General features: G+C 48.6%; 1 protein-coding gene across 11 annotated transcripts in view; it reads left to right on the top strand.

Annotated features, from left to right (window-relative positions):
* The window catches only part of DICER1 (dicer 1, ribonuclease III), a 74,425-nt gene that overhangs the window by 36,111 nt on the left and 10,809 nt on the right, over nucleotides 1–27,505 (top strand). For 10 of the 11 annotated variants that reach the window (XM_089322468.1, XM_089322469.1, XM_089322467.1 and 7 more), the window contains 14 exons: nucleotides 6,620–6,752; nucleotides 8,676–8,918; nucleotides 9,336–9,490; nucleotides 10,159–10,291; nucleotides 11,022–11,097; nucleotides 12,367–12,506; nucleotides 14,448–14,627; nucleotides 15,166–15,379; nucleotides 15,565–15,718; nucleotides 16,609–16,791; nucleotides 16,985–17,090; nucleotides 17,733–17,908; nucleotides 19,418–20,201; nucleotides 24,186–24,341. In XM_089322468.1, coding sequence (XP_089178594.1) covers nucleotides 6,620–6,752; nucleotides 8,676–8,918; nucleotides 9,336–9,490; nucleotides 10,159–10,291; nucleotides 11,022–11,097; nucleotides 12,367–12,506; nucleotides 14,448–14,627; nucleotides 15,166–15,379; nucleotides 15,565–15,718; nucleotides 16,609–16,791; nucleotides 16,985–17,090; nucleotides 17,733–17,908; nucleotides 19,418–20,201; nucleotides 24,186–24,341 — 2,833 coding nt within the window. Of the gene's footprint in view, nucleotides 1–6,619; nucleotides 6,753–8,675; nucleotides 8,919–9,335; nucleotides 9,491–10,158; nucleotides 10,292–11,021; nucleotides 11,098–12,366; nucleotides 12,537–14,447; nucleotides 14,628–15,165; nucleotides 15,380–15,564; nucleotides 15,719–16,608; nucleotides 16,792–16,984; nucleotides 17,091–17,732; nucleotides 17,909–19,417; nucleotides 20,202–24,185; nucleotides 24,342–27,505 lie in introns of those variants that run through there. The other variant, XM_089322473.1, reaches the window with a different exon arrangement.

The following is a 27,505-nucleotide window of genomic DNA, read 5'->3' as shown; positions in this document are numbered from 1 at the left end:
AGATGTGTGGTTTTCTGTACAGGAATGAACGTTAACCTGAAAAGGTTTATCCAGACTCAATCAGTGACTTCCTATGGACTTCAAGGATCAGATTAATTGTGATCAACTTTCATCCGACGTGGCTGGAATTTAGTGTGTGTGCTGGATCGAGAGCGGCTGTGGCGGATTTTATGAGCAGCTAATTAAATGCACAATCGTGGTCTTGTTCCAGTAAGCTTTTTAATAAGCTTAGGAAAACTTCCTGAAATCCAGATTCTTTCCTTCCATCGGTTTAATGGGGGGGAACCCCTTCCTCAGTGAGGATTTCCTGAGCGTGGAAGCTGTTGTTGCGCGGTGGTGAAGCTGTTGTTGTGCAGTGGTGAAGCTGTTGTCGCGTGGTGGTGAAGCTGTTGTCGCGTGGTGGTGAAGCTGTTATGCGGTGGTGAAGCTGTTGCCATGCGGTGGTGAAGCTGTTGTACAGTGGTGAAGCTGTTGTGAGTGGTGAAGCTGTTGTCGTGCGGTGGTGAAGCTGTTGTGCAGTGGTGAAGCTGTCGCGCGGTGGTGAAGCTGTTGTGTGGTGGTGAAGCTGTTGTCGCGTGGTGGTGAAGCTGTTGTCACACGGTGGTGAAGCTGTTGTGCAGTGGTGAAGCTGTCGCGCGGTGGTGAAGCTGTCATCGTGTGGTGGTGAAGCTGTTGTGCGGTGGTGAAGCTGTTGTATGGTGGTGAAGCTGTTGTGCAGTGGTGAAGCTGTTGTGCGGTGGTGAAGCTGTTGTGCGGTGGTGAAGCTGTTGTCGCGCGGTGGTGAAGCTGTTGTCGCGCGGTGGTGAAGCTGTTGTCGCATGGTGGTGAAGCTGTTGTTGCGCGGTGGTGAAGCTGTTGTGCGGTGGTGAAGCTGTTGTATGGTGGTGAAGCTGTTGTGCGGTGGTGAAGCTGTTGGTGGTGGTGAAGCTGTCGTCGCGTGGTGGTGAAGCTGTTGTCACGCGGTGGTGAAGCTGTTGTCACGCGGTGGTGAAGCTGTTGGTGGTGGTGAAGCTGTTGTCACGCGGTGGTGAAGCTGTTGTGCAGTGGTGAAGCTGTTGCCATGCGGTGGTGAAGCTGTTGTCACGCGGTGGTGAAGCTGTTGTCACGCGGTGGTGAAGCTGTTGTCGTGTGGTGGTGAAGCTGTTGTCACGCGGTGGTGAAGCTGTTGTCACGTGGTGGTGAAGCTGTTGTCGCGCGGTGGTGAAGCTGTTGTGCGGTGGTGAAGCTGTTGGTGGTGGTGAAGCTGTCTTCGCGTGGTGGTGAAGCTGTTGTCACGCGGTGGTGAAGCTGTTGTCACGTGGTGGTGAAGCTGTTGTGCAGTGGTGAAGCTGTTGCCATGCGGTGGTGAAGCTGTTGTCACGCGGTGGTGAAGCTGTTGTCACGCGGTGGTGAAGCTGTTGTCGTGTGGTGGTGAAGCTGTTGTCACGCGGTGGTGAAGCTGTTGTCACGTGGTGGTGAAGCTGTTGGTGGTGGTGTACCCTCCTAATCGGAACAGCTGCCCTGTGTGGTGGATGGAGTGTGCGCAGGCTTAGGTGCGCAGTTGTCCTTTGACAAACCTTACGTAGGGGTTCAGTGTTGTTTCATGTACTTAAAGATTTTCCCAGCACTCTGAGGGAGGAGGGGAGGTGTTCCTGCCATATGACAAATGAAGAAACCAGGGCTCAGTTTGTTATTCCACCCCAGAGAAGTTACACAGATACCAAGTGACAGAAAAAAGGCTTTCAGTCTAAAAGTCTAGTGGCCTTGTCACCATGTACCTTATTAACAGTGTGATGCCAGCGCTGCACAGGCCTGGCTCACGGCCCTCCCGGTTCCCCCGTTCACTGCTGTTGGAATGATTTTAGACCGGGAAGGCAGTGCAGAGAAGCCCCGTGTCTGCTGCCGCACTGCCTCACCTGTTTTGCCCACTGGTAAGCATCACCAGCGTCACAGTGAGAAGGACCGACCTTGGCGCGTTACTGTTGACTAAACTCTGCACCGGCTTTGCATTTTGCCATGTTCCCGTTCACGTCCTCTTTGTATTCTAAGGTAGTCTGAGGTCGCCTGTTGTCACATCTCCCCAGGCTCCTCTGGTCTCTAACAGTGTCTCTGCCTCACTTTTGATCAGTCTGGAGGAGGTCTGGACAGTGTTTGCAGCATGCTCCTCTGTTGGGGTTTGCCTGATCCTTTTCAGAACTAGACCAGGGTTGTTGGTGTTGCAAGAATGCGCAGAGCTGACACGCCCCTCGTCCTACCAGGTCAGGGGCTCGGGACCAGCAGGAGGCATCCCTGGGGACGCTAAGCTCCACTGCACGCTAAGACGGTGTTGCCACTTTGCTCTGTTCTTCCCTTCTCTGACGTGATTCTCTGGGAGCAAGTCTCCAAATCCGGCCCTCCTGGGAGGGGTTCATCTGTGCTCCCACGAGAGCGGCGTCTGCCTGCATCATTTGGGACTCTCCTGTCTGGCCGTGCCTGTGCCTGTGCTCATTGGCCCACGTGTCGGTACCGCAAAGGCTCATCTTCCTTGCCTAGGGTTATAGCCCAGTGCTGGGTGTCTGTGTTGTTGACCACATTGTTCCAACGTTGACCACTTTGAGATCAGCACCCGAGATCCTTTGCCAAGCCCTCGCCCTCTGTGTTCGAGGGCACTGCGGCTGTCTGGTACTGCAGGGTGCCCAGGCCCGGTGTTTCCCTGCCTCAACCCATTTGCGCCATTTTGCCATGGAGTCTCGGTTCCTTTTACTTTTACTCAACTTTTTAGGTACATATCTTGTAAAAGTTACTAAATTTTTTGAAGTCTGAGTCTTTTTAATCTGTAAAACAATAATAATACCTCGCTTTGTTATTGGCCCATCGGTGAGAGGAAATGCATATTTGAATGACTGATGTGTCACCTGGTACACAGTGGATGCCAGTTCTTAATGCCTGTATTTGTGGGGGTGCAGTTCTGCTGTCCTCTATCCTGTCCTGGAATTGTTGGTGCTAGGTTTTTGCTATGATCAGGCACACAGGGATTTATTTGAATTTCTCCCATTGACCGGAAAGTACAAGGTAGAAAGGATGCTATTAAAGATATTGTTGATAATGTACTTGAAGTAGCTGGTAGAAATTCCAGAAGACATGTATATATTTTTAATTTTTTTTATGGTTTTCAGTAATACATCTAGCTTTCTGAATTTACTATACAAACATAGTTCCTGTTTTTGGTTATCCTATTTCCAGTCTAACGAGGGAGGCTGTGTACATTCATGTATAAGCAAAATACTGGCCGGCGCCGCGGCTCACTAGGCTAATCCTCTGCCTAGCGGTGCCGGCACACTGGGTTCTAGTCCTGGTCGGGGCGCCGGATTCTGTCCCGGTTGCCCCTCTTCCAGGCCAGCTCTCTGCTGTGGCCAGGGAGTGCAGTGGAGGATGGCCCAAGTGCTTGGGCCCTGCACCCCATGGGAGACCAGGAGAAGCACCTGGCTCCTGGCTTTGGATAGGCGCGGTGCGCCGACTGCAGCACGCCAGCCGCGGAGGCTATTGGAGGGTGAACCAACGGCAAAGGAAGACCTTTCTCTCTGTCTCTCTCTCTCACTGTCCACTCTGTCTGTCAAAAAAAAAAAAAATATATATATATATCATCTGGGGCCTGGGTGCAGGACTTCCCTCTGCTGAGGATTAAGTGCAAGCCTTTGGAAACGCCTCTGACAGGTTGAAGTAGCTGTATGTTTGCTGAACAGAATAAAATCAGTGTTTGAATTCCAGTGCTCTTTAAGTTTCATGTTATTAATGCCTCATTGAAAAAAAAAGTATCTGAAAGAAAGATCTTCCATCCTGCTGGTACATTTCCCAAATGCTTGCCGCAGCCGGGACTGGGCCAGGCTAACGCCAGGAGCCAGGAACTCAGTCTGGGTCTCCCACATCCATGGCAGGGGCCTAAGTCCTTGAGCCGTTGCTTTCTGCCTCCCAGGTACAGCGTGGGCACTCTGATACAGGGTGCGGGGTCCCAGGCAGCACCTTACCTGTGTGCCAGATACCTGCCTCCTTGGTAGTTCATTCCAGAGTCTTACACATAGTAGTGGTTTCTAATAGATTGGAAAGTAGGGAAACAAAAAAACAACAAAAACAAAAAACAAAACAGAAAGCTGGGTTTTGGCGCGATGGTGTCAGAAGCTCTGCACTAGAGGACAGCTGAACGTCTCTATCAAACGGCTTGCTGTGGACAGTCAGTTCCCTAAACTCAGGGCACACATAAACAAACAAGTAAGACTGTTTCCCCCATTCAGCGAGACTATGGAATCTTTAGGCAATTGGTGTTAGTCTCTTGTAAATTTCCTGAGGTTGGCCCATCCTGAGAAGCCCTTAGTTGTGTCTCGGCTCATGTGAGGTCCAGCAGAGAGACATTTCTGCCTCTAACTATCAGCATGGGTGTGTCGCTTTTAACTGCTGCCCACAGAGATGCTGTCTGTTAATGTGCATGTGGCCTCTTGCCAATTTCATGTGGCTGTCCTTAGAATAAGTGAATCTGGGGGCCGGTGCTGTGGCACCATGGGTTAAAGCCCCAGTATGCAGCACTGGCATCCATATGAGTGCTGGTTCAAATCCCGGCTGCTCCATTTCTGATCCAGCTCTCTGCTATGGCCTGGGAAAGCAGTAGAAGATGGCCCAAGTCCTTGGGTCCCTGCACCCACATGGAAGAAGCTCCTGGCTCCTGGCTTTGGATTGGCACAGCTCTGGCCATTGCAGCCATCTGGGAGTGAAACACCAGGTGGAAGATCTTTCTCTCTCTCTGCCTCTGCCTCTCTGTAACTCTGACTTTCAAATAAATGAATAAATCTTTAAAAAATAAAATAAGTGAATCTGTTAGTATTCCCATTGCTCAGCTGAGGGCTGCCAGAGTGATAATGTTGGCAAAGTAAATATATTCTCTGCCTAATTAGGAGTGGCTTGATATGCAAGCTACTGTAATGCCTTCCGGTTGATAAACCAAAATTTGGAAGTATGTATTATATCTGAAGTAATTTTTCCTTATTTCAGACTTTTGAGAGTGCTGTTTGCATGCAGTTCTGTTTTCTATTATGGGTACCATACACTTATGATAGTAATTAAACCTTGGAGCCCAATAAAGAAGTTTCTGATGCTGCAGGTTTGGAGTCCTTGACCTGCAGGACGGCCTCTCAAGTTAACCTAGACCTGCCAGCGTTCTGCTGATGGGGAGGCAGCCATCTCCTAAGTGGCCACTCAAGGTTTCCTCCAGCTCTTTGATATTAGTCTGTTTCGTGTATTTAACAAAAAGAATGGCTTGACTTAAAAATGCAGTTCTCTGTTAGGAATTTATACTACGTAGTATGGCTTAAGAAGAACCATATGGAGTCGTTTATGTCAGGTGTGGAACCATTTATCCCATGTGCCGAGTTTTTGAATGCAGATTTTCTAGAATGGCTGTAATGGCCACACTGACTGCTAACCTTCGCTGTCCATGTAATGTGATCCTGTCCTGTAGCTCTGCCATTTCTCGGCCAGAAGGCCAGCTGGGTTAAGAGAGAGGAACAGGCTGGAAGTGGGCAGCTCGGAGACTTCTCTTCCTGACAGCATGGGGCGGGAATCCTCTGCCTGCGGTGCTGCAGCCTGGTGTCTGCTTTGTGGGAGTCTGGGCAGTGGCCAGGCAGGTTCTGGGAACTGAGGTGACGAGGTGTTGCTTTCAAAGAGCTCTGCTTCCAGGGAAGTGTTGGGGTGAGATGACAGGAACGAGCCGTTCTTGTTCACACACAGCCGGAACCCGTTCGTTACGCACGGGGCGTGAGGCCTCCTTTGCTGTAGACATTCTTCTTTGGGATCGGACTTCTTTGCAGGTCCTTGTTCTTGTAACCAGGGCTGTAGAGAAGGGGGCATGGCCACCGTGGATGCTGGGCACGCGTCAGGAGAAGTGTGTTGAGCTGCTGCATTGCAAGTTCCGTCCAGAAGCCAGGATGTGTGAGGACCCAGGTTTCTCTGTCTGGTCCCATCCTGAGCCATGTTCCTTCCTCCCTCCCTTCCTCCCCTCCCCCTCCCCCTTCCCATCTTTCATTCTTTTTTTTTTTTTTTTTTAAAGGCAGTGCAACACAGGGAGAGAAGCAGAGATCTTCCATGTGCTGGTTCACTCCCCAAATGGCTGCAATGGCTGGGGCTGGGCCAGGCCAAAGCCGGAAGCCAGGAACTCTGTTCCGGTCTCTCGTATGGGTGGCAGTGGCCCAAATACTTGTGCCATCATCTACTGCCTCCCAGGCTTGTTATTTGGCAGTGGGATCAGAAACAGAGCAGCCAGGACTTGAACCAGGACTCAAATGGGCCTGCAGTGTCACAAGTGAGAGCTTAACCTGCCGCAGCAGGTGCTGGCCCACGTTTCTAATAAGTTGTCGTCACTCAGTTAGAAGTTGGAAATACTGTGAGCGTCTCTCATGTCAGTATTTGTCAGCCTGAGTTTGGCGTGATGAGAACTTGGTCCACAGAGTTTGTGTGGTGAGTGTGGCAGTGATTCTGTTTAAGCTAGTTGGAAAAAATACGATAGGTGTGTTGGCAAAGTAGAGCAGGTATTTCTGTAAAGGAGAATTTACAAACAGAAGTCTAAATTGCTTTCCCTCAGCTGTTCTTAACTTCCAAATGTGTGTGATTTTCTTAGATTGATAAAGGAAGCAGGCAAACAGGACCCAGAGCTGGCTTATATCAGCAGCAACTTTATAACTGGACATGGCATTGGAAAGAATCAGCCTCGGAACAAACAGATGGAAGCGGAATTCAGAAAACAGGAAGAGGTAACTGAAATCAGGATGGTTGTACGATCGCCATTTCCAGAGTGCACAGACAGGGTGCCCTTGAGAACCCCCCTTCTTCATAGTTTCCCGCGCTTTCTGTCTTTCGTGCTACGGATACTCACTCGTACACAGGCCAGCTGTCTGCTGGGCGGTAGCTGTAGCCTGGTTTCTGTGCTCAGAATTCGAATAGCTGTCTGTCAGATCTTTTTTTTGTCTTAATCCGTTTTCCTTTGTTGGGTTGGTGTCACATAACCACATTTCACAGGTGAACATAGCACGTAGAAGTAACTCCTGTTCATTCCGTGGGACCCTGAAGGGACAAGCCCTCTCCTAGAAGGATTTTCTTTCTGCCCTTAAGCCCTGTTTTGGTATCTGTGCTGTTTTAGGGATGTGGTGTGTATTTCTCGCGCTTTCCAGGGTCTCAGTGCCATTCACAGTACTGCAGAGAGCCGGCATCGACTGCTCGGAAACAAAAACCTTTCAAAGTTTATTGTTTAACTCAAAGTTAGAAGGCATTTGAGTCCCAGCTTTCTGATGATATTCCAGGGGTGGGGGAATCCAGGAGCCAGTGTGACACATTGGACCCTCTAAAAACCGGCTTATGTGACTGTTCAGTTTACCCCGAATTGGACAGCGATAGGATTTTAAATCTGGTGTGAAAAAGCTGTGACTTCCATGTTTTAATAAATTCTGACTCCTTAAATCGAAAATTTCCCAAGGTGCCAGAAAAATGAGTAATGCCCTGTCTGTGGGTTTGAGTTTTTTTCTTTCTTTTTTTTTTTTTTAAACTTATTTATTTGACAGGTAGAGTTATAGACAGTGAGAGAGAGAGAAAGAGAGAAAGGTCTTCCCTCCGTTGGTTCACTTCCCAAATGGCCACTACGGCCAGCGCACTGTGTGCACTGATCCGAAGCCAGGAGCCAGGTGCTTCTCCTGGTCTCCCATGGGGTGCAGGGCCCAAGCACCTGGGCCATCCTCCACTGCCTTCCCGGGCCACAGCAGAGAGCTGGACTGGAAGAGGAGCAACCGGGACAGAATCCGGCGCCCCGACCGAGACTAGAACCTGGTGTGCTGGCACCGCAGGTGGAGGATTAGCCTAGTGAGCCGCCGCGCCAGCCCTGGGTTTGAGTTCTAAATGAGTTAGGGAGTTTAGTGATAAAATTTGATGTTTTTGAGGAATCTTGGCCCAGTCTCATAGACATGAGACAGCTCTGAGGAGGAACAGAGGGTCAGCACAACTCCAGAAGTGAGTTCATCTGGGCTCTTGAGTGGGGAGATCCACCTGACGTAAAGAAGCCCGTCTCTCTCCAGCGTGCAGCTGTAAGGCTCCCTGGCTTGTGACGGGGTGCCTCCGGAGCACGGAAAGGCATTCTTTCTTTCCTTTTAGATTTATTTATTTACTTGAAAGGCAGAATTGGAGAGAGGGAGAGAGAGAGAGGGGGAGATCTTCTATCCACTGGTTCACTCTCCAGATGGCCACAGAAGGCAGCACAGGAGCCAGGAGCTTCTTCCAGGTCTCCCATGTAGGTGCAGGGGCCCAGCACTTGGACTGTCTTCTGCTGCCTTCCCAGGTGCATTAATTAGCAGGGCACTGGATGGGAAGTGGAACAGCCAGGACTTGAACTGGTGTCCGTGTGGGATGCTGGTGCTGCAGGCCGTGGCTCAACCGGCTGTGCCGCGGTGCCGGCCCCTAGAAATGTGTTCCGATGCCCTGGTCACGTGCAGGTGAGCACCGCTGTCAGTGACTCAGCGTTTCTGCGTCTGCGCACTGCAGGTTTCCTGTGATTCGGTCATCTCTGTACCTTGGCTTCAAAGATTGATCATGACTAGAAAGGACAGCATGATTTTTTTTTTAAATTTTACTGCATTATTTTCTTTGAAAGTTTCTCAGAATTGCTCTTTTTTTGTGGATTTGTTTTCTAGGTACTTCGAAAATTTCGAGCGCATGAGACCAACCTGCTCATTGCAACGAGTATTGTAGAAGAGGGTGTTGATATACCAAAATGCAACTTGGTGGTTCGATTTGATTTGCCTACAGAGTATCGATCCTATGTTCAATCTAAAGGAAGGGCAAGGGCGCCAATCTCTAATTATATAATGTTAGCAGATACAGACAAAATAAAAAGTTTTGAAGAAGATCTTAAAACTTACAAAGCTATTGAAAAGGTAAGTTCAAAAAAGTAATATGGCGTCTTCGGTATTATTTGTGTGCCTAGAAGTAGATAGAGCAGTTTCAGCGACTGCGTGGCTTCCGCAGGAGCGTGCAGTGTGCCCACGTCAGGAGCTGAGAGGGAGGCAAAGCCGCAGGCCACTGTGCGTATGTGAAAGGTCACAGTGCGGCAGCGGGGGGTGGGGTGGGGGTGGGGAAGGTGCCTGGGCTGTCGAGGATGGGTGTCTGGAGTGCGCCCCGGAGGTGTGCACTGACCACCTGGGGCACAGAGGGCGGTGACGTGACAGGCGCAGCAGAGTGTGGGAGACGGGGGTGTTCTGCATCCAGAGCTTTTCTGGAGCTACAGAAGCGGGCGCCTGGCCCGGCAGAGGAGACGCTTGTTCCCGCGGTAACGCCTGTTTGTGAACCGCCAGATCCTGAGAAACAAGTGCTCCACGTCGGTCGACACTGGGGAGACTGACGTGGATCCTGTCGTGGACGACGACGACGTTTTCCCTCCGTATGTGCTGAGGCCTGATGACGGCGGCCCGCGGGTCACCATCAACACGGCCATCGGGCACATCAACAGGTAGGTGCCCGGGTCTGCGTGCGGCGAGCCCGAGCCCGGGGGCGTGGTGGGGCGTGGTGGTGTTCACAGCCTGCAGGCACAGTACTGTGCAGTTACATTTCACTCTTTGGGCTCACAGAATGGAGACGTGCTCATTTTACTTGGGTTTCATTTAATTTTATTGTGCTCATTAATTTTTCTTTTCTAAATCGTGAACTTCGCTGTTTTATGCCACAGATGTTAGGTAACGTTGAATTTTCCATTAGCAGTTACATGAGATTATGATTATTGTATTTTTTAGTATGTTTTAATGTACACTTGCTGAGCTCATAATGACATTTCTAAGAACTAAATTATCTTCACAGATCCGGAATAGTTTCTGTGTGCCATCCTTCATGTATGTGGCAAAGTTCACTTTAAATAAAAACGTGGTCCCTGGTTGCACACGTCAGATTCCAGGCACCCGGCAGCCATTGAGTGCCTGGCAGACAGTGCAGAGCCGGGACCGTTCACGGGAAGTTCTGTTTGATGGCACCATTCTGTGTGATTCAAAGAGAGAAGCGGCGAGGTGGCAGCTCCCTGTGGCTATGCCAGTCCGGCAAGGGGGGGAGGGGCCAGCACGGGTGCGAGGCTTGGTCGTGCGTGTCAGTACACGCTGTGGATTCAGCCCAGGATCTCTCTCCCCACAGATACTGTGCCAGATTACCAAGTGATCCGTTCACTCACCTGGCCCCTAAATGCAGGACCCGAGAGTTGCCTGATGGTACCTTTTATTCCACTCTGTATCTGCCAATTAACTCACCTCTGCGAGCCTCCATTGTTGTAAGTTTAGAAGAAGAAATGAATGTGCCTTTTAAAGTGTGTCATTAATGGATTCTTTTTCAGCTTCTGTAAGATATGCACGAGGTAAGTGTGGCTGTAGAATCTGCTTTAAAAAGCAGATTTCTAGAGCACGTTTGTGGTCAGCCGCATGTTCAGTCTGCATGTTCAGCCCCTGCTATAGAGCCGTGTTTGAGAGGGTCATGCAGCTGTGGCTGATCTAGTTACAGGGACACACACTTCGCTCAAGTTGGGCGGCTCCAGTTATCTTGTTGTTGTTTACTCAGGAATCTGCATTTGTAATGCTGTCCTCGGTCCCAATACTGATTTCCAGATATTCCAGCGTCACTAATTCCCGTTGCACCTAAAAAGCACTCAATACTGTTAATCTTTGTTACAGTTTCATCCTAGTGTGTCTTTGTTTTGGTTTTTTATTGCACGTTTGTGTATTAGTAAAAATGAGGGTTTCGAAATGTTACTGATATTTAAATTGATCAGAATGAATAGAATCTTAGTTATGACAGTTTTTATTAGCAGAGGGGTTCTAAAGATGGAGTTTTCAGATATTCAGATAAAGATTTTTTATAAAACTTGCTGGCATTTTTTAAAATAAACTTTGTTCTGGTGAATTGAACTTCGAAGGTACTGAAGCAGAGTTCTCGTCCAGGTTTTGTGTGCTAATGATAACACGGCTGCACGTACATGAAATGGAAATGTCTCTTGTTATTTTCAGGGTCCACCAATGAGTTGTGTACGGTTGGCTGAAAGAGTTGTAGCTCTCATTTGCTGTGAAAAACTGCACAAAATTGGTAAGGATGTTTGAAAAACATATGCAAATGAGAATAAAATGCTTATGCATTATAAAAAGCATATCAAGGAATGTATAGGTTTTTTTTTTTTAAGATGTATTTATTTATTTGAAAGAGATACACAGAGAGAGAAGGAGAGGCAGGGAGAGAGAGAAGTCTTCCATCTGCTGATTTGCTCCCCAATTGGCTGCAACAGCTGGAGCTGCGCCGATCCGAAGCCAGGAGCCAGGAGTTTCCTCCTGGTCTCCCACATGCATGCAGGGGCCAAAGACCTTGGGCCATCTTCTACTGCTTTCCCAGGCCACAGCAGAGAGCTGGATCAGAAGTGGAGCAGCCAGGACTCAAACCGTTGCCCATATGGGATGCCGGCACTGCAGGCGGCAGCTTTACCCGGTACGCCATAGCGCCGGCCCCGTCTAGGTTTCTAAGCGTTGTGTAGAGCCTTGAGCTTGCCGCTCTTGGTGTGTTTTGGGGAATGTGAATGCTGTTATGGAACTTGAAGACCCTGCAGCGCCGTGGAGGCTCCTTGTGTTCCGCAGCTTAACTGCGAACAACTATCAATTCTTGGTGTCCTTTACATGAAGGTCTTTTTTAACTCTGAGTTATGAACCAGGGTTTAATCCCTCTCAGTCTATGCTGATATACAAATTAAACTTAAAACACACACACACACACACACACACGACTTATTTTCCATGGCCTGCTTATTCAGAAGGGATATGTGATGTTGTCCTGTTTAAATGTTTTTATTTTTGAATCTTAGGATAGAATTTGTAGTCTGAATGGCACAGTGGATTTTGCCTGAGTAGCAGCTATGGTCACTTTCATGTTATTAAAGATGCAGATACCTTAGTGTTCATCACTTTAGTTAACTTCCTGACTGTTGTAGATTATTTACAGGTGCAGGCTTTGGCACTGCTGGTTAAACCAGCCCTCGCACACCTGCACCCCCTATCAGAGGGCCCTTTAGAGAGCCCTGGCTGCTCTGCTTCCCATCTGACTTCCTGCCACCGCATCCTGGGAGCTCAGGTGAGTGGGCCTGGGACTTACCCTGGGCCCAGAGTGGAGCTCCAGGCTCCTGAATTCAGCCTGGCCCAACCCTGGCTGTTGCAGGTGTGTGGGAAGCGAACCAGTGGATAGAAGGTATCTTTCTGTGTCTGCCTGTTCAAGTAAGTGAAAGCAAATAAATATTTAAGAAAATAGATTGTTTACTAGTTAGTTAGAAAGCAGAAGTCTCGATTGTGTTAATTCTCTTTTAAAACTTTGTAGGTGAACTGGATGAGCATTTGATGCCAGTTGGGAAAGAGACTGTTAAGTATGAGGAGGAGCTCGATTTACACGATGAAGAAGAAACCAGTGTTCCAGGAAGACCAGGTTCCACCAAGCGGAGGCAGTGCTACCCGAAAGCAGTTAGTATCGGTTAGAACTGCAGGGCAGGCTGCACTTGCTCCCTGCTGCTTCCCGTCGGAACCCCCGTGGGGCTGGCGTCGCGCAGCACTGGGCTGGGCCCGCCGTGGCTCGTGGCTCGTGGCTCGTGGCTCGTGGCGCACCGCTGCCCAGATCATTCCCTCTGCTTTCACGTGTGCGCTGTGCTCTTTCTGCTTCGGATGCTGCTTCTGTTTCCTCTCGGACGTATCCTTGGGCTCACCCATCAGATCCCACTGAGGAGTGTGTTCCATTCACAGAGAGAATGTTTGTTTTATTCATTTGGTGGTATGAGTCTTGGCTTTGCTTACGACTGGAGCCAGGACAAAACAGGATTCCTGTGATAAAATGCATGAGGGAAAGGCACGCTTTCGAGGTGACGGGGGCACTGGAGGGGAGGCGTGTGAGTGTCAGGGTCATCGTGTGGGCTGCAGAGCCAGCTACTTCCGCCCCGTGAGCCTGGCCGATCTCCGGCCACCAGGCAGGACCACGCGCAGAAGCGTGTCTGATCTGACTCCTCATTAGAGCCTGCTTGGCTGCACTAGGGATTTCTCAAATACTTGTTGGAAAGACACCAAACAAAAGGGAAATTTTGCTGTGTACCTTTGTTTTTATAGTTTCAGTTACTTTTTACTTTTCAAAAATTCTTACAAAGCTGAGCGTTTTCAAGATTCAAAATCACGCCGAGTTCCAGAGGTCAGGAATGCTCCCTGTTTTCCTGCTGGACTAGTTCCACAGGACAGCATCGCTCAGAGAGGGGTTCCGAGGGCCACAGTGCTTCCCGGTCCTTCTTCAGAGACGGTGCCTTGTGTGTTGTCTGATTGACTCGCTGTAACTGCCTCCTGGCCTGCACGTCTCTGCCTTTGGACTGCAGTGGCAGTTGCTTGTCATCGAGTCTCAGAAACTGCAGTTACGTTCGTACTGAAAGCTGTGCACCATCTGAGAGTAATTTAGCTTCGGTGCACTCTCATGTTAGCCAAGGTGGCTGTTCCGGATGACGATACTGATTCCTGCTGACCCGAAAATATGCTCTTCTAGTACCTGGGGATAAAAATCAAAGCGTGCACACACACACACCAGTCTGTGTGTGTTTTATATTTAAAGAAATGAATGTGTATATGTTTATACGCATTTATACATAGAAAACTGCTTACAAGTTTGTACAGGATATCAAAATGTTAATAAAGGTTATCTTTGGCAATAGGAATATATGGAATTTAAAAAATTTTGCTGTTTATTTTGATACTCTACAAGGAGTAAATACTTACAACACCTAAAGGAAAAAAGAGTTTTTAAAAAGAGATTTATTTATTTATTTATTTGAAAGAGAGGGAGATACAAGAGAGATCTTCATCTGCTGGTTCACTCCACAGATGACCACAACAGCTGGGGCTGGACCAGGCCAAGACCAGAATCCAGGAGCCAACAGCTTCTTTCGGACCTCACCCACATGGGTCGCAGGGGCCCAGACACTTGGGCCACCTTCTGCTGCTTTTCCCAGACAGATTAGCAGGAAGCTGGATCAGAAGTGGGACAGCCGGGACTCAAACTGGTGCCCATATGGGATACCGACACCACAGGCGGCAGCTTAACTCACCTAGCCACAATGCCAAGCCCAAGAAAATATTTTTCTAGTCAGAAGAAATAGATCAAATGAGTAGTACTTTTTATTGAAGACCTGCCGTGTTTGATGGTTTTCTAAAATGTTGGTGTTAGCCGTACAGTCAGCAGCGCATTGTAACATAGTGCACCTGGGCCACCATGCTGCCACGTCCTCAGACATACTCACTTCCCCAGAAGAGTTAAGCAGTTAGGGGGTCTGTCAGCTTTTAGTAAGGCTAGGAATACATTTGTTTTCTTACCAACATCTGGAAAATAAGTAAGTAAACTTGCACATGATGCATAATCTGTCTTTCCAATTTTAGATTCCAGAATGTTTGAGGGATAGTTATCCCAAACCCGATCAGCCCTGCTACCTATATGTGATAGGAATGGTTTTAACTACCCCTTTACCTGATGAGCTGAACTTCAGACGGCGCAAGCTCTATCCCCCTGAAGATACCACAAGATGCTTTGGGATACTGACAGCCAAACCCATACCTCAGGTGAGCGCTCAGTAATGACTCTGCATGTGGAAAAAAGCGTGTTCTTAAAAAATCTGTAGGGGCTGGGATAAAGAAAACTAGTAGTCAGCGTGTGTTGTTACCTCGGTATTTTGTTACCTCAGCATGTTAGAGTATCTGAAGCTGAAGGCAGGGCAGGCGTTGCGGGGTGGGTAAACCTCTGTTTGGAACACTCGCGTCCCGCGTTGCGCCCAGGATTGAGTCCTGACGGCTCCCTGCTAACGTGCGTCCTGGGGAACAGCAGAGGGTGACCCAAGTATTTGGGTCCCTGCCGCCTGCATGAGAGATCTGGGTGGAGTTCAGGGCTCCTAGCTTGGGCCTAGCCCAGCCCTGGCTGTTGCGGGCCTTTGGGGAGTGAACCAGTGGATGGAAGATACCTCTCTCTCTCTGTTTTTCCACCTTTCAAAGAAGAGTTCACTCAGCACTTCTGTCCCCAGACAGAAAGCTGCTTCCCTCCTGAAGTCGCCGTGCCGGGGGAAGGGCCTGCTCACTCTGGGGTGCTTTGTTTCCCTTTTGTAAGATTCCACACTTCCCCGTGTACACGCGCTCTGGAGAAGTCACCATATCCATCGAGCTGAAGAAGTCTGGCTTCACGTTGTCTCTGCAAATGCTTGAGTTGATCACACGGCTGCACCAGTATATTTTCTCACATATCCTTCGGCTTGAGAAACCCGCGCTAGAATTCAAGCCTACAGACGCCGATTCAGCCTACTGTGTCCTACCTCTGAATGTCGGTAAGGAGGCCCTGGGCAGATAGCGGTGAGAAACTGGAAGTGTGGTTTGGCAATGAGCTTGCTGTGGGTGCTTCAGAATCTCTTACTTCGACAACTGGCTTAGACACATGTGAGTGTGTAGTTTAAATGAGAATCTCGTTTCTGCGTAGATTTTAACAAGCTAAATTGTCTTTTTCTCATCCAAGTTAATGACTCCCGCACTTTGGATATTGACTTTAAATTCATGGAAGATATTGAGAAATCTGAAGCTCGCATAGGCATTCCCAGTACAAAGTATTCAAAAGAAGCACCCTTTGTTTTTAAATTAGAAGATTACCAAGATGCAGTTATCATTCCAAGGTAGGAATCTGAAAGAAGGGAAAACAGTGGGGACGCTTGGTTGGAGAGGATGCACTTCTCACTTGGGAGTATCAGTGGGCTGTGGTTTCCACACTGTTAGCTGCTGTTGGAAAGGTTGGGGCTCCCTCCCTGCGGAGCCTGGGCTCTCTGTGTCCTTGTTTCAAAGAGAAGGCATGGGAACTGTGGGTAAAGAGATGTTGCTTTGTGACGGTCAGGTCGTTGAGTGATCCTGCTGGCTTGCTTACAGTGTCCGTCCTCTGAACTCCCAAAGCCTGCTGTGGAATTTGGTCATAGTAATCTTCATTGCTTCAAATTCTGCAAGGAAAAATGTTATTAAATTCAATGAAGATAGTAAATAGGAATGCTTTTTTTCTTTCTCAATTTGTAAACATTTAGGAATGGAGTTATTGGGAGGTAAAATGCAGGAACTTTTCATGGAATTAGAGTATTGGCTGTAATCAGTCCTCCTTTGACTTTTTCTGGGCACTGTTATCGGTAGTGTATCCATACAGCAGTACACTGCATGATAACAGTCTTTCGTGTACAGCGTTACTCATGTTCAGAGATTTTTATTCAGTTGTTTGGGTATTGTAAGTTTTCTGTACTGTTCTATACGGCGTGGTAGTATTTAAATGCTCCATTTAGCTTTTGTGTATTATCAGAGTATAGACACTTAGGACAGACGTAGTAGGGGAGAATAGTTCTTCCTTGATTGAAAACTGCAGTTATTATCTTAAATATACTTGAGATGCATAGTTTAGGATGGAATCTTCACTAGTGTTCTTAACCTTTTAACTCTCAATCCTGATTAGTGTTTCCAGAGTAAGAACAGTTGGGTTTGCAGAAAAGTTGATGTAAACCAAAAGCAACTGATTGTCTTTCTTTTTCAGATACCGCAACTTTGATCAACCTCATCGATTTTATGTAGCTGATGTGTACACTGACCTTACCCCTCTCAGTAAATTTCCTTCCCCTGAGTATGAAACTTTTGCAGAATATTACAAAACAAAGTACAACCTTGACCTGACCAATCTCAACCAGCCCCTGCTGGATGTGGACCACACATCTTCACGGTAAGGCTCCGGTGTGTGTGAGAGCCTCAGAGGCCTGCACACACGCCTGGCGGGGCCCTGGAGTCGGGAGAGCCCCTGAGCCCGGGGTCCTGTGAGCTCCCCAGGGGGATTTGGAGGCCACGCAGGTTGGAGAGCCGCTGGAAGAGTGGGCTTATTCTCGTCTGTCTGATGGAGCTGTTTTGAAATCTCGTAGACTCAATCTTTTGACGCCTCGACATTTGAACCAGAAGGGGAAAGCTCTTCCTCTGAGCAGCGCTGAGAAGAGGAAAGCCAAGTGGGAGAGTCTGCAGAACAAGCAGGTACGAACTGGCCGCCTCGACTGGCCGCCTCGCCCCTCCTGGAGACAAGCTCGAGCTCACGTGCCAGCTCGCCTGAACGCCTGGGAGGCCTGGGAGTTGCCCGTCCTGTGTCCGTGGGAGGCCTGGGAGTTGCCCATCATGTGTCCGTGGGAGGCCTGGGAGTTGCCCGTCATGTGTCCGTGGGAGGCCTGGGAGTTGCCCGTCATGTGTCCGTGGGAGGCCTGGGAGTTGCCCGTCCTGCAGGTTTAGGTCTTGTTTCGTTTGATCAGTTATGTGTTGGATTTTACTTGAATGTCGTTTTTGGCATGGACTGAGAGTTTGGCTTTTAGACTTGGCCCGCTGATATAATTATATCACGTGATCATCCTTGTAAGTCCTAGAATAGATCCCATTTATGAGTTTTAGCTTTGCCCACTAGGGAAATTGCTTTTAGTGTTCTTGTTTTCATTCGTGTGCGTGTGTGTGTGTGCGTGTGTGTGTGCGTGCGTGTGCATTGCGTGCGCATGTGTGTACGTGTGGTGCGTGTGCGTGTGTGTGTGTGCGTGTGTGTGTGTGCGCGTGTGCATATGTGCGTGTGCGTGTGTGTGTGTGCGTGCATGTGTGTGTGTAGCATTTCTCTGTTCACCTTTTCCTTGCCCGAAGATCCTGGTCCCGGAGCTCTGTGCTATCCACCCCATCCCTGCATCGCTGTGGAGAAAAGCAGTTTGTCTCCCCAGCATTCTCTATCGCCTTCACTGCCTTTTGACTGCAGAGGAGCTCCGAGCGCAGACAGCCAGTGATGCTGGCGTGGGGGTCCGAGCGCTTCCTGCGGACTTCAGGTAGGTTTGCCTGTGCGCCAGAAAGAATGTGGGTTTTGAACTGCTGTGTGTGACCGAATAGGATCATGTTAAAATTTTGATTTTATATAAAGTAATGCTTCAAAGATTAAGAAGAGAGTGTGTTTGTCTAGTACATGAAATAAAGGCATCCTTTGAATCCTAAGTGAGAAGTCTGTTTTGGGTCACTGGGCCCTGTGTTCTTGGCCAATAAGAGAGAACTGAGCCTCTGCACTCAGAGATTGTCCTCCTTCCTCTGGGGCGTGGCTGGAGCAAGGCTCACACAGCCCTGGCTCCCTGGCCGGCACTGTAAGAATGCTTTCTTCTCTTTGGGAAAAACAAGTACATCTTAACAAGCTGTTGCTTCAGCATTTTGTCTGTCTTCGTTATTTTCTTCTTGTTGGTAAAGTGTCTGCCTGCTTAAAAAAAACTGGAATTTAGTCACTCGCTAATGCTGTTCAGCCAGTTGGCAGCGCTGGGTGATTTTGCGGATTGCAGGAACGGTAATCACAGCTGTGTTGAGAACTCAGCGTGGTGTCAGACACCGCATAACTGCTGCAGCCTACACGACCGCGGGGAGTCCATGCAGAATAGAATTGAAACCTGAGCTTATTGTGATGCAAAAAAAATTTGGAATCCATGCATAGTTTTTTCTTTTCCTTTTAGTATCTATATATTTAAAAGGCAGGCAAATAGAGAGGGAGAAGGAGAGACAGGGAGATCTTCAAGTGGCTGCAGTGGGCCAGCCAAAGCCGGGAACCAGGAGCTCCAGTAGGTGGCAGGGCCAAGTACTCGGGTCATCTGCCGTTGCTTTCCCAGACGCTTTAGCTGGATCAGAACAGAGCAGCCAGGCCTCGAACCGGCCCCCTAATATGCCGCCGCCACAGCTGTGGCTTAACTTGCTGCGCCACCACACGAGTGCCTGTGCGTGATGTTTTCATGATATACACGATTGTCGTGAACTTTTTGAAGGCCCTCACCCCCGCTCATATGCATGGACTTTAAAATTTTTTGTGCCAAAATTTACCCTTCAATTCTGTTTTCCATGGACTTTTGGAAGTATGCTTAAATTTGCTTGTTTAACTGTTAGGATAGTGCTGTAAGGCCAGAATTGGGTTAGCCCCATTTTCCATGCAGAAAGTAACACAGGAAGATTACGCAGGCTGTGGTGCAGCCTGTGTTAGCTGCCGCTTGCCGTGCTGCGCAGTTAACTGAGGGCCCGAGCGTCCAGGCTGTGCAGTGTGTGGCCCCAGGTGCTGCAGGCTGCCTCCAGCCTCTTGTTCTTAACTGCCTGCCGTGTTCCTGGGCAAGGGGTCACAGCAGCGGGGAGCCACGTCCCTCTTTGTAATTTACGTTGCACAGAACTTCTTGCTTGAAAACTGATTTTGCTTCCGAAGTATGCGTATATGTATCGGGATCTTCATTTTATTTTATTTTGTTTCAAATTACCTACTGCTCTGAGCCTCGCCCTTTTGAAAGATCTAATGAAAAGTTGTAAAAATACCTTTCCAGATACCCTAACTTGGACTTCGGGTGGAAAAAATCTATCGACAGCAAATCCTTCATCTCAGTCTCTGGCCCCTCCTCAGCGGGCGGTGAGCTTCACTGTAAGCACAGCACAGTGGCAGGCCCTGAAAATGCTGCGCAGCAAGGTGCTACCCGAACCTCTTCTCCAGCAAACCACGACCAGGTGTCTGTGGGCTGCAGAACGCCACTCGCGGGGGCCCCGGGCAGGCCCCAGAGGGAGGGCCCGGCCGGCCCGGCGGCAGCCAATGGTCTCTCCCACAGTCGGAGTCTTGCCAACGGCAGTTACGAGTTCGCTGACAGAGACTTTTGCCAAGGACATCAGCTGAATTACTACAAGCAGGAAATACCTGTACAACCAACTACCTCATATCCCATTCAGAATTTACAGAGTCATGAGAACCAGCCCAAGCCCAGCGATGAATGTACCCTACTGAGTCGTAAATACCTTGACGGAAATGCTAACAGATCTACCTCAGCTGGAAGTCCCACAGCGGCCGCCACGCCCGGTACGACGGACACGGTCAGGGCCCTCCAGGGCAGCACGGATTCCGAGCAGAGCCCTTCTGTCGGCTACTCCTCAAAAACTCTCGGCCCCAACCCTGGACTGATTCTCCAGGCTTTGACTCTGTCCAATGCTAGTGATGGGTTTAACCTGGAGCGGCTCGAGATGCTCGGGGACTCCTTTCTGAAGCACGCCATCACCACCTATCTCTTTTGCACTTACCCCGATGCTCACGAGGGCCGCCTTTCCTATATGAGAAGCAAAAAGGTGAGAGAAGGGTTCTTGTCGTGCGCGGGCAGTGGGCCAGCGTGCCGGAAAGCAGTTGGAGGAGGTGGGAAGGCGGTGCTTGCAGAGAATGGCGCGGTGGACCCATCCACCTGGAAGGGACGGGAACCCACTCTACACGGGCTGTTCTCAGGGTGGGGGCTCAGCTGGTCGGCGTGTGCCCTATGCATCGGGGGACATTCACCTCCAGCCACGCTGTCGGTGCGAGTTTGTGCCCCTTCCAGCTCCTGACCACGCTGTACAGAAATAGGCAGTGCTGTCATTCAGAGAGCTGGTCCTGTGCGGAGCTGGGTTGGACTTCTGTGTGTAGGAGGGCGCTGTCGGGCTTCCCAGATGTGCAAACGTGGATGAGAGGCACGGTCCCTGGGGAGTCGGAAGGCTGAGTAACAGACCTCCCAGCTCGGTTCCTCTGCAGTGTAGACAGTGACACTCGGCTTCTGAGTGAGTAATTGCCTGATAGCCCCAAGGAGAGGTAATGCTGCCTCCGAGAGAGGGAGAGACAGATATTCCACCCACTGGCTTACGCCCCAAATAGCCACAGTGAGTGGGGCTGGGCCAGGCCTATGCCAGGAGCCAGGAGCTTCTTCCGGGTCTCCCATGTGGGTGCAGGGGCCCAAGGACTTGGATCAGCGCCTGCTTTCCCAGGTGCATTAGCAGGGAGCTGGATTGGAAGTAGAGCAGCCGCACAGGCATACGCTCCTGCGTAACCTCTTACCCACATGGTGGGCCTCTGCCTTCTTCAGCTTAGCATAGAATCCAGACTTGAGCAGAGGGGCCGGCACTGCGGGGTAGTGCAGCACTGGCATCCCACGTGGGCCCTGGTTTGTGTCCAGCTGTACCACTGCCAATCCAGCCTTCTGCTATGGCCTGGGCAAACAGTAGAAGATGGCCCAAGTGCTTAGACCCCGGCACCCATGTGGGAGACAAAAAAAGCTCCTGGCTTCAGAGCGGCACAGCTCTGGCCATTGCAGCTGTTTGGAGAGTGAACCAGCAGATGGAAGACCTTTCTTTCTGTCTCCTCCTCTCTCTGTTTGTAACTCTGCCTCTCAAATAAATAAAGAAATCTTAAAAGACTTAAGGAAGAAAAGTAATTAGTGCAAAATGTTTACCTGGTGACAGAGGCAGGTCTCTAGGCAGTGCAGCCTCCTTGATATCAGCTTAGGGAACTGCTTATCTTGAGCACTGGAAGGAGGGAGCAGCACTTGCAAATCAAGGGGGCGTAGATAAGCAAAGTGAACAGGAGGCAGAGCTGCCGGGGCTCAGTGCAAAGGCAGGGCCTGGAGTGCTAGGCTGAGGAGGTTGCAAGTTATCTTGAATACTAGGGTACTCTTGAAAGACTCTGGAGCTAGGGTCCGGCATTGGGATGCAGCCTGTTAAACTGCTGCTTGCAGTGTCGCGTCCCAGTCAGAGTTCCTGTTGGGGTCCTGGCTGCTCTGCTTTCCTTCCAGCTCCCTGCTAATGTGTCTGGGAAGGCAGCAGGTGGTGGCCCAAATACCTGGGCTCCTGCCACCCAGGTGAAAGACCTGGATGGAGTTCCTGGCTTCAGCCTGGCCCCGGGCTATTTCGGCTATTTGGGGAATCAGCCAATGAATGGATGAGATCTCTCTCTCTCTCTTACTCTGCCTTTCAAATAAATAAATCTTAAAACAAACAAAAAATGGTTACCTGGAAGTAGAATGTAGTGTGGATTGGAAAGCAAGACCATTCCAAAAGTGGAGGCAGAAAATGGGGTGGAACTAAAGTGGAGGCTGTGGGGGAGGGGGGCTGCGCTGAGTAGCAGTTTCAGGAGTGGTAATTTGGGGTAACATAAAACAAGGTAGCTACCCTGCCAGGCACTAACTGCTGTTGTCTTTTATGTACTTGTATATTATCTAATTTAATTCTCATAATTCCATAAGGTTTGCAAACACTTATATGATCCCTGTTTTAATTTTTCCACTCTTGAAAAAATCATTTATTTAAGGGCTTGCAGTGGCCCAGTTGGAGCCACAGCCAGGAGCCCTGAGCTCAGTCCAGGTTTCCCCCATGGGCAGCAGGAGCCCAGTCTCGAGCCAGCACCTCTGCTTCCCAGGATGAAACCCAGGTACTCTCTTCTGGGACAAGAGTGTGCCGATCGCTAGGGCAAGTGCCCACCTTATCCCCGTTTTATAGATGAGGACAATGAGGAAGCCGAGTTTAGCATGCCCAAGGTCACATCCAAATAAGGGTGACAGTTCTGGGGTGCAGCTCAGATGATGCGGCTTGGGAAACCTTGGTCTCCACCATCATAGCAGCCCGCGTCTTGTCCTGCCCCATGACCCCAGGCCTGCAGTGAGCATGTCGCCTGCACACGCTCGTGCAGGGTGAGGCGGGGGGGATGGTCGGGAGCCACAGATGCTGAGAAGTTGGGTGCAGGGCCCAGGGCAGAAATGTGAGAGGTGGGTGTGGGGCTGAGGTTTGCCCCTCCTGGGCCGCCCTGGGCAGTGTTCAGTGACATGTTCAGGGTACTGGGAACCTAGTACTTTGCAGTGGTTTGAGGAGTCTTTTCCAGGAAAGTGAGGACAGAAGCTTTGAGAGTGAATGGGACTCACGGGGCGATTGCAGGAAGCTGTATCCAAGGCTGAGAATGGGAACGAGTAAACCCGTTAGAGAAGGAGAGGATCGTGGTTTACAGAACCTCCTTCACCTTCTCAGAACCCTTGTGACTGCTGACTTCCAGCGGGGGAACTCTCCCTCCCTCCTCAGCCTGGTGTCGAGGCCTTGTTAGCATGCTCTCCCCACGGGCCAAGCCCCGTGCTGCTGGCCTGGCGGGCCCTGCTCAGCCCACCCTCCGTGCGGGGGCTGAGGCTGCTAATTCTCTCAGAGCGCTCTCCCTCCTTTGCCTGGGCGCCTGTCTGTGCAGAATTTTGCCTCTTATCGGAGTGCCTGGTTCTCTCTTCTCCATGCACAAGTACTCGGTAGGCCCCGCTGATGTCAGATGAGCGTATTGAGGGTAGCGTCTGCAGTTTGCGATTTCCGTCCCCCGAGTCCCTGTTGCACGTGCCCTCTTCCTGGCCTTTGAGATACTTTGTTCTCCTAGTACCCAGCTCCCCCTGCAAGCTGTCAGGCTGCTACGGTCAAGCTGTGTCGGAGAGCCCTTTTGCACCGGTGACTGTCCTGTGTGCAGCTGGCAGGGGCCGCTCCTCCCCCTACTGACCTGTGCCTTCGGGGCTGGCTGGCAGCCAAGTCGCACGGGGAAAGGGCTCACGAAGAACTTATGCACGGAGCACCGGTTTTTAGAAAATGACCGTGAGGCTGGCAGTTCTAAACTCTCGTTTTCAATTTAGAAGCTAGACTAATGATTTGAGCAAATTAGGGAGGAGATCGAGGTGTTTGGCAAAGCAGTAACTAGAGCTGTTGGGTTGGTGTGACTAAGCGGTTCTTTGTTACTTGGCTCCGTTTTGAAATGACTGAACCAAAATGCCTTCCAGTGCCATCCAGAGCAGGGGAGTAGCATTTGAGAGGACGTTGCCACTGACATCGCATCTGTGGCCTGGATCTGAGGACTATAACATGGTTTTAGCTGTTTGGTGCTAACAGATGTTCACTCCTCCTCACCCCTTGGCTCTCAGAGAACCGTGTTGTGACACCTTGGTTGTTTAATATGGTTTCTATTCCCTAGAGTCCCAATTAGCATTTTGCATTTTACGTTATGAGATTGTAATTTCAAAACTTTGCAACTGTCTCAACTGTTTCTTCTGATACAGTCAGAAGGAATCTATGCATAAGTGCTCTGCATTTTGTGTTCAGGAATACGTAACTACATTCCGGCATGTGGAGTGGGAATTTAACATTCATTGTCATGAAGGTAGAAAAACTGTACAGCCCTTAGAGCTGGTGACCGGTTCCGGCGTGAGGAAGTCTGTTCAGCTGAGGATGTGTGTGCCTGCGTGGATTCCTACCATGCTCGTTTGGGGCTGAGTCTCACACAGGTCTTCTCTGCCTAAGGTCAGCAACTGTAACCTGTACCGCCTCGGGAAGAAGCAGGGGCTGCCCAGCCGCATGGTGGTGTCCATCTTTGACCCCCCCGTGAACTGGCTTCCTCCCGGCTACGTGGTAAATCAAGACAAAAGTAACACAGATAAATGGGACAAAGATGAAATGGTAAGTGGTTGGTCACCGGAGAGATTTGTTTTTTGATGAGCCAGAGGATTTTGTTCTGTTTTTCATTTTCTTTCCCTGATATTATTTTAAGAGTTGATATTTGATATATGAATTCCTTTAAATAGACTGTCTTTTCATTGGATCAGAAGTAGTGTTTTAATTCTGATGAAGGATGATTGCTATTTTCATTCCTTTTCCAAAAGCAGAATATGTAATGTTTGACTAAAAAAGGGGGGGGAGGAGAAACCCCTTACTGTTTCACACCACTGTTATATATGACAGTGTTATATGTCGCAGAGTTAACGTGTTACAGGGATACACGTCACAGAGATAATGTGTTACAGAGGTGACGTGTTACAAGGTGATGTGTTACAGGGTTAACGTGTTGCAGGGTTAATGTGTTATAGGGTTATGTATTACAGGGTTAACGTGTTATAAGGTTAACATGTTACAGTTACATTTTGCAGGGTTACATGTTACAGGATTAACCTGTTACAGGGTTAACCTGTTACAGTTACGTGTTACAGGGTTATATGTTACAGGGTTATATGTTACAGTGTTATGTGTTACAGGGTTATATGTTACAAGGTTAACATGCTATAGTGTTACATGTTACAGGGTTACTTGTTATAGGGTTAACGTGTTACAGGATTAGCATGTTACAAAGTTACATATTACAGGGTTACTATATTACAGGGTTAACATGCTACAGTGTTACATGTTACAGAGTTAATGTGTTACAGGGTTACATGTTACAGAGTTAATGTGTTACATGGTTACATGTTACAGGGCTAATGTGTTACAGGGTTACATGTTACAGGATTAACATGTTACAGAGTTACATATTACAGGGTTACTATATTACAGGGTTAACATGCTACAGCGTTACATGTTACAGAGTTAATGTGTTACAGGGTTACATGTTACAGGGCTAATGTGTTACAGGGTTATATGTTACAGGGTTAACGTGCTACAGTGTTACATGTTACGGGATTAACATGTTACAGAGTTACATGTTACAGGGCTGCATAAACAGTATTAAAGTTCACAGGGTCACATATCACAGTGTGGACTGGGATCTGTTTAGAGAAATGACTTTTGTGACTGAAGATCTCCAGGCTGTCTGTGAAATCACTGATTTCAATAAAATCTTGCTCTTAACGTCTCAGGATTTCCTTGGCACTATTTTTCCTCTTGTGAACTTAAAGCCATCGTACTTACAACTTGGCATTTTCTGGAAATAATGTAAATCTTGCAGTGACTTACAGTGACTTACTTGCAGTGACTCCGAATGCTAGCAACAGCTGCTTCGTCTTGTCTCAAGGCCACCAGAGGGCACCTTGCAGGGCCTGGGCTGGGGAAGCAGTCGGTCCAGCGCTGCGGTCTTTGGGGCAGTGCGGGTTCCCCGTTGGGGACGGTTCATTGTCACCTGGTCGGCGGAGGCCAGAGCTGGTAGTGGTAGTGTCTGCCCAGAAAGTTACCGGCTTTGGGCGCGCCTTCTCCCTGCCTTGTCCCCTCTGCGGCTCTCTAGCGAGTGCCACCTGTTCAGTGATGAAACTTTTTAAACTCATGTAGTGTTTCCTTATGACAGAAGGGGGCTTTTCTGGAAAAGCCTTAAGAGAATAATTTAATGCAAGTTAGGTCAGACAAATTACATTTGTTGTTAATTTAGAAATGTGTAGAGCCTTAAGGAAAATGTGTGGAGTTTGAGCTTCAGAAGAAGCACTCCATTTCTATGAAAAACGTTCCAAGAATAGTCATCCTTTTTTTGTAAAGTGTTTCATAATCTGCTTGGCTCTTTTTTAAAAATTGTAGTGTAAAGGTGACCATGTTGTTTGATTTTTTTTTTTTTTTAAGATAGAATACCAAGTGCATATTTTCTCTAACCTTTCTGACATCTTGGCACTTAGGTTCTTGGGATACGTTAAAAATACTGCTTAGGTTTTCATTTAATAATCTGTGTTTATGAAATAGGCCCTTGCATTGTGCAGGAAGACAGCAAGGTTGTGCTGTCTGTCACGTGTTTTTCCTGTGCCTGCGTGCCTCCTGGGACGGTGCAGGGCGACTTGCTCTCTTGATCAGTCCTGGCACGCTCTCGGGAAGTGTTCTGTGAGGTGGCACCGACTAAGGCGCGGCGGGCAGACGTGGAGCCAGAGGCACTGCAGTCCCCTGCCCCTGCCCCTGCCGCTCATTTGTGAGTGCAGAAGCCAGTCCTTTAGGGTTTGTGCTCTGCCAGTTTTAGTTCATGGCAGCACCTTGCTCAGGAGATGAACTTTTTTTTAATTGTTCCATCTGATTTTAAATTGCATTTTGACCGCTTTTTTCTTAGGAACCAAACAGTAGTCAAAAACATCACTTGTTACCTTGGAAAAGTCTAAGGTTTTTAACAGAAATGTTTCCTTGGGGTCTAACATTATAATTTCTTTGGTGTGCTTCCTTATTCTGGAAAAGGCTTTTTTTAGCTTAAAAGAATGAAAGATACATGCTGACAGATATAGGCTTGCTGCGCGGCTGTTATTTCTTTTCGAACAAATAACAGTGTTTATATCTCTCTTGATTTGAGTATTTAAAAAATGCTAAACAGTTTGAAAACTTTTTGTCATAATACTCTGGAAAGTTGTCACACTCAAAATCAAAACATGCCCTCTTGCCTTTCCCTACAAAGTTTTGTTCTGTTTTGTTGTTTTTGCTGTTATTGTTATTGCATCTTTCTAGCATTGCAAACAAGTTACATCATTACTAAATCCAGCCCATTATTAAGGTTGTCATTCACAAATAAGCTTTAGCCAAAGAAATGGGGATTAGCAAAGAGCTTTCGACAGCACTTGGATTGTTGTTTCATGTTAGCCTACATTTTCTTCTATTTTTGTCAGTTATGCTGTAATCTCTACCCGGATTCCAGGAACTCAGAGTGGAGGGGAAAGGCATATAATTTCTTGTATTCATAGCTTAGTTCAGTGATTTGCTTTTATTTTTTAAGCAAAGCGATTTAGTTTTGTGTTGTAGCTAATGTACTTTGAGCTGGGTGAAAAACTGTATTTAAAAACCCTATTGTACATTTTTAGAGTGATTAGAATTTTTAAATAATTTTATCTGTTTTTATGTTGTACTCTTAATTGCAAAGATAACGCTTTATCTACATCTGGAATGTCCCAGTCTTTAAG

The sequence above is a fragment of the Oryctolagus cuniculus genome, chromosome 20 (genome assembly GCF_051225735.1).
Source record: "Oryctolagus cuniculus isolate XC-2025 breed Fujian yellow rabbit chromosome 20, ASM5122573v1, whole genome shotgun sequence".
Classification (NCBI taxonomy): Eukaryota; Metazoa; Chordata; class Mammalia; order Lagomorpha; family Leporidae; genus Oryctolagus; species Oryctolagus cuniculus.
The sequence above is the reverse complement of the archived record's forward strand: the minus strand, read 5'-3'. Positions and strand labels throughout refer to the sequence as shown.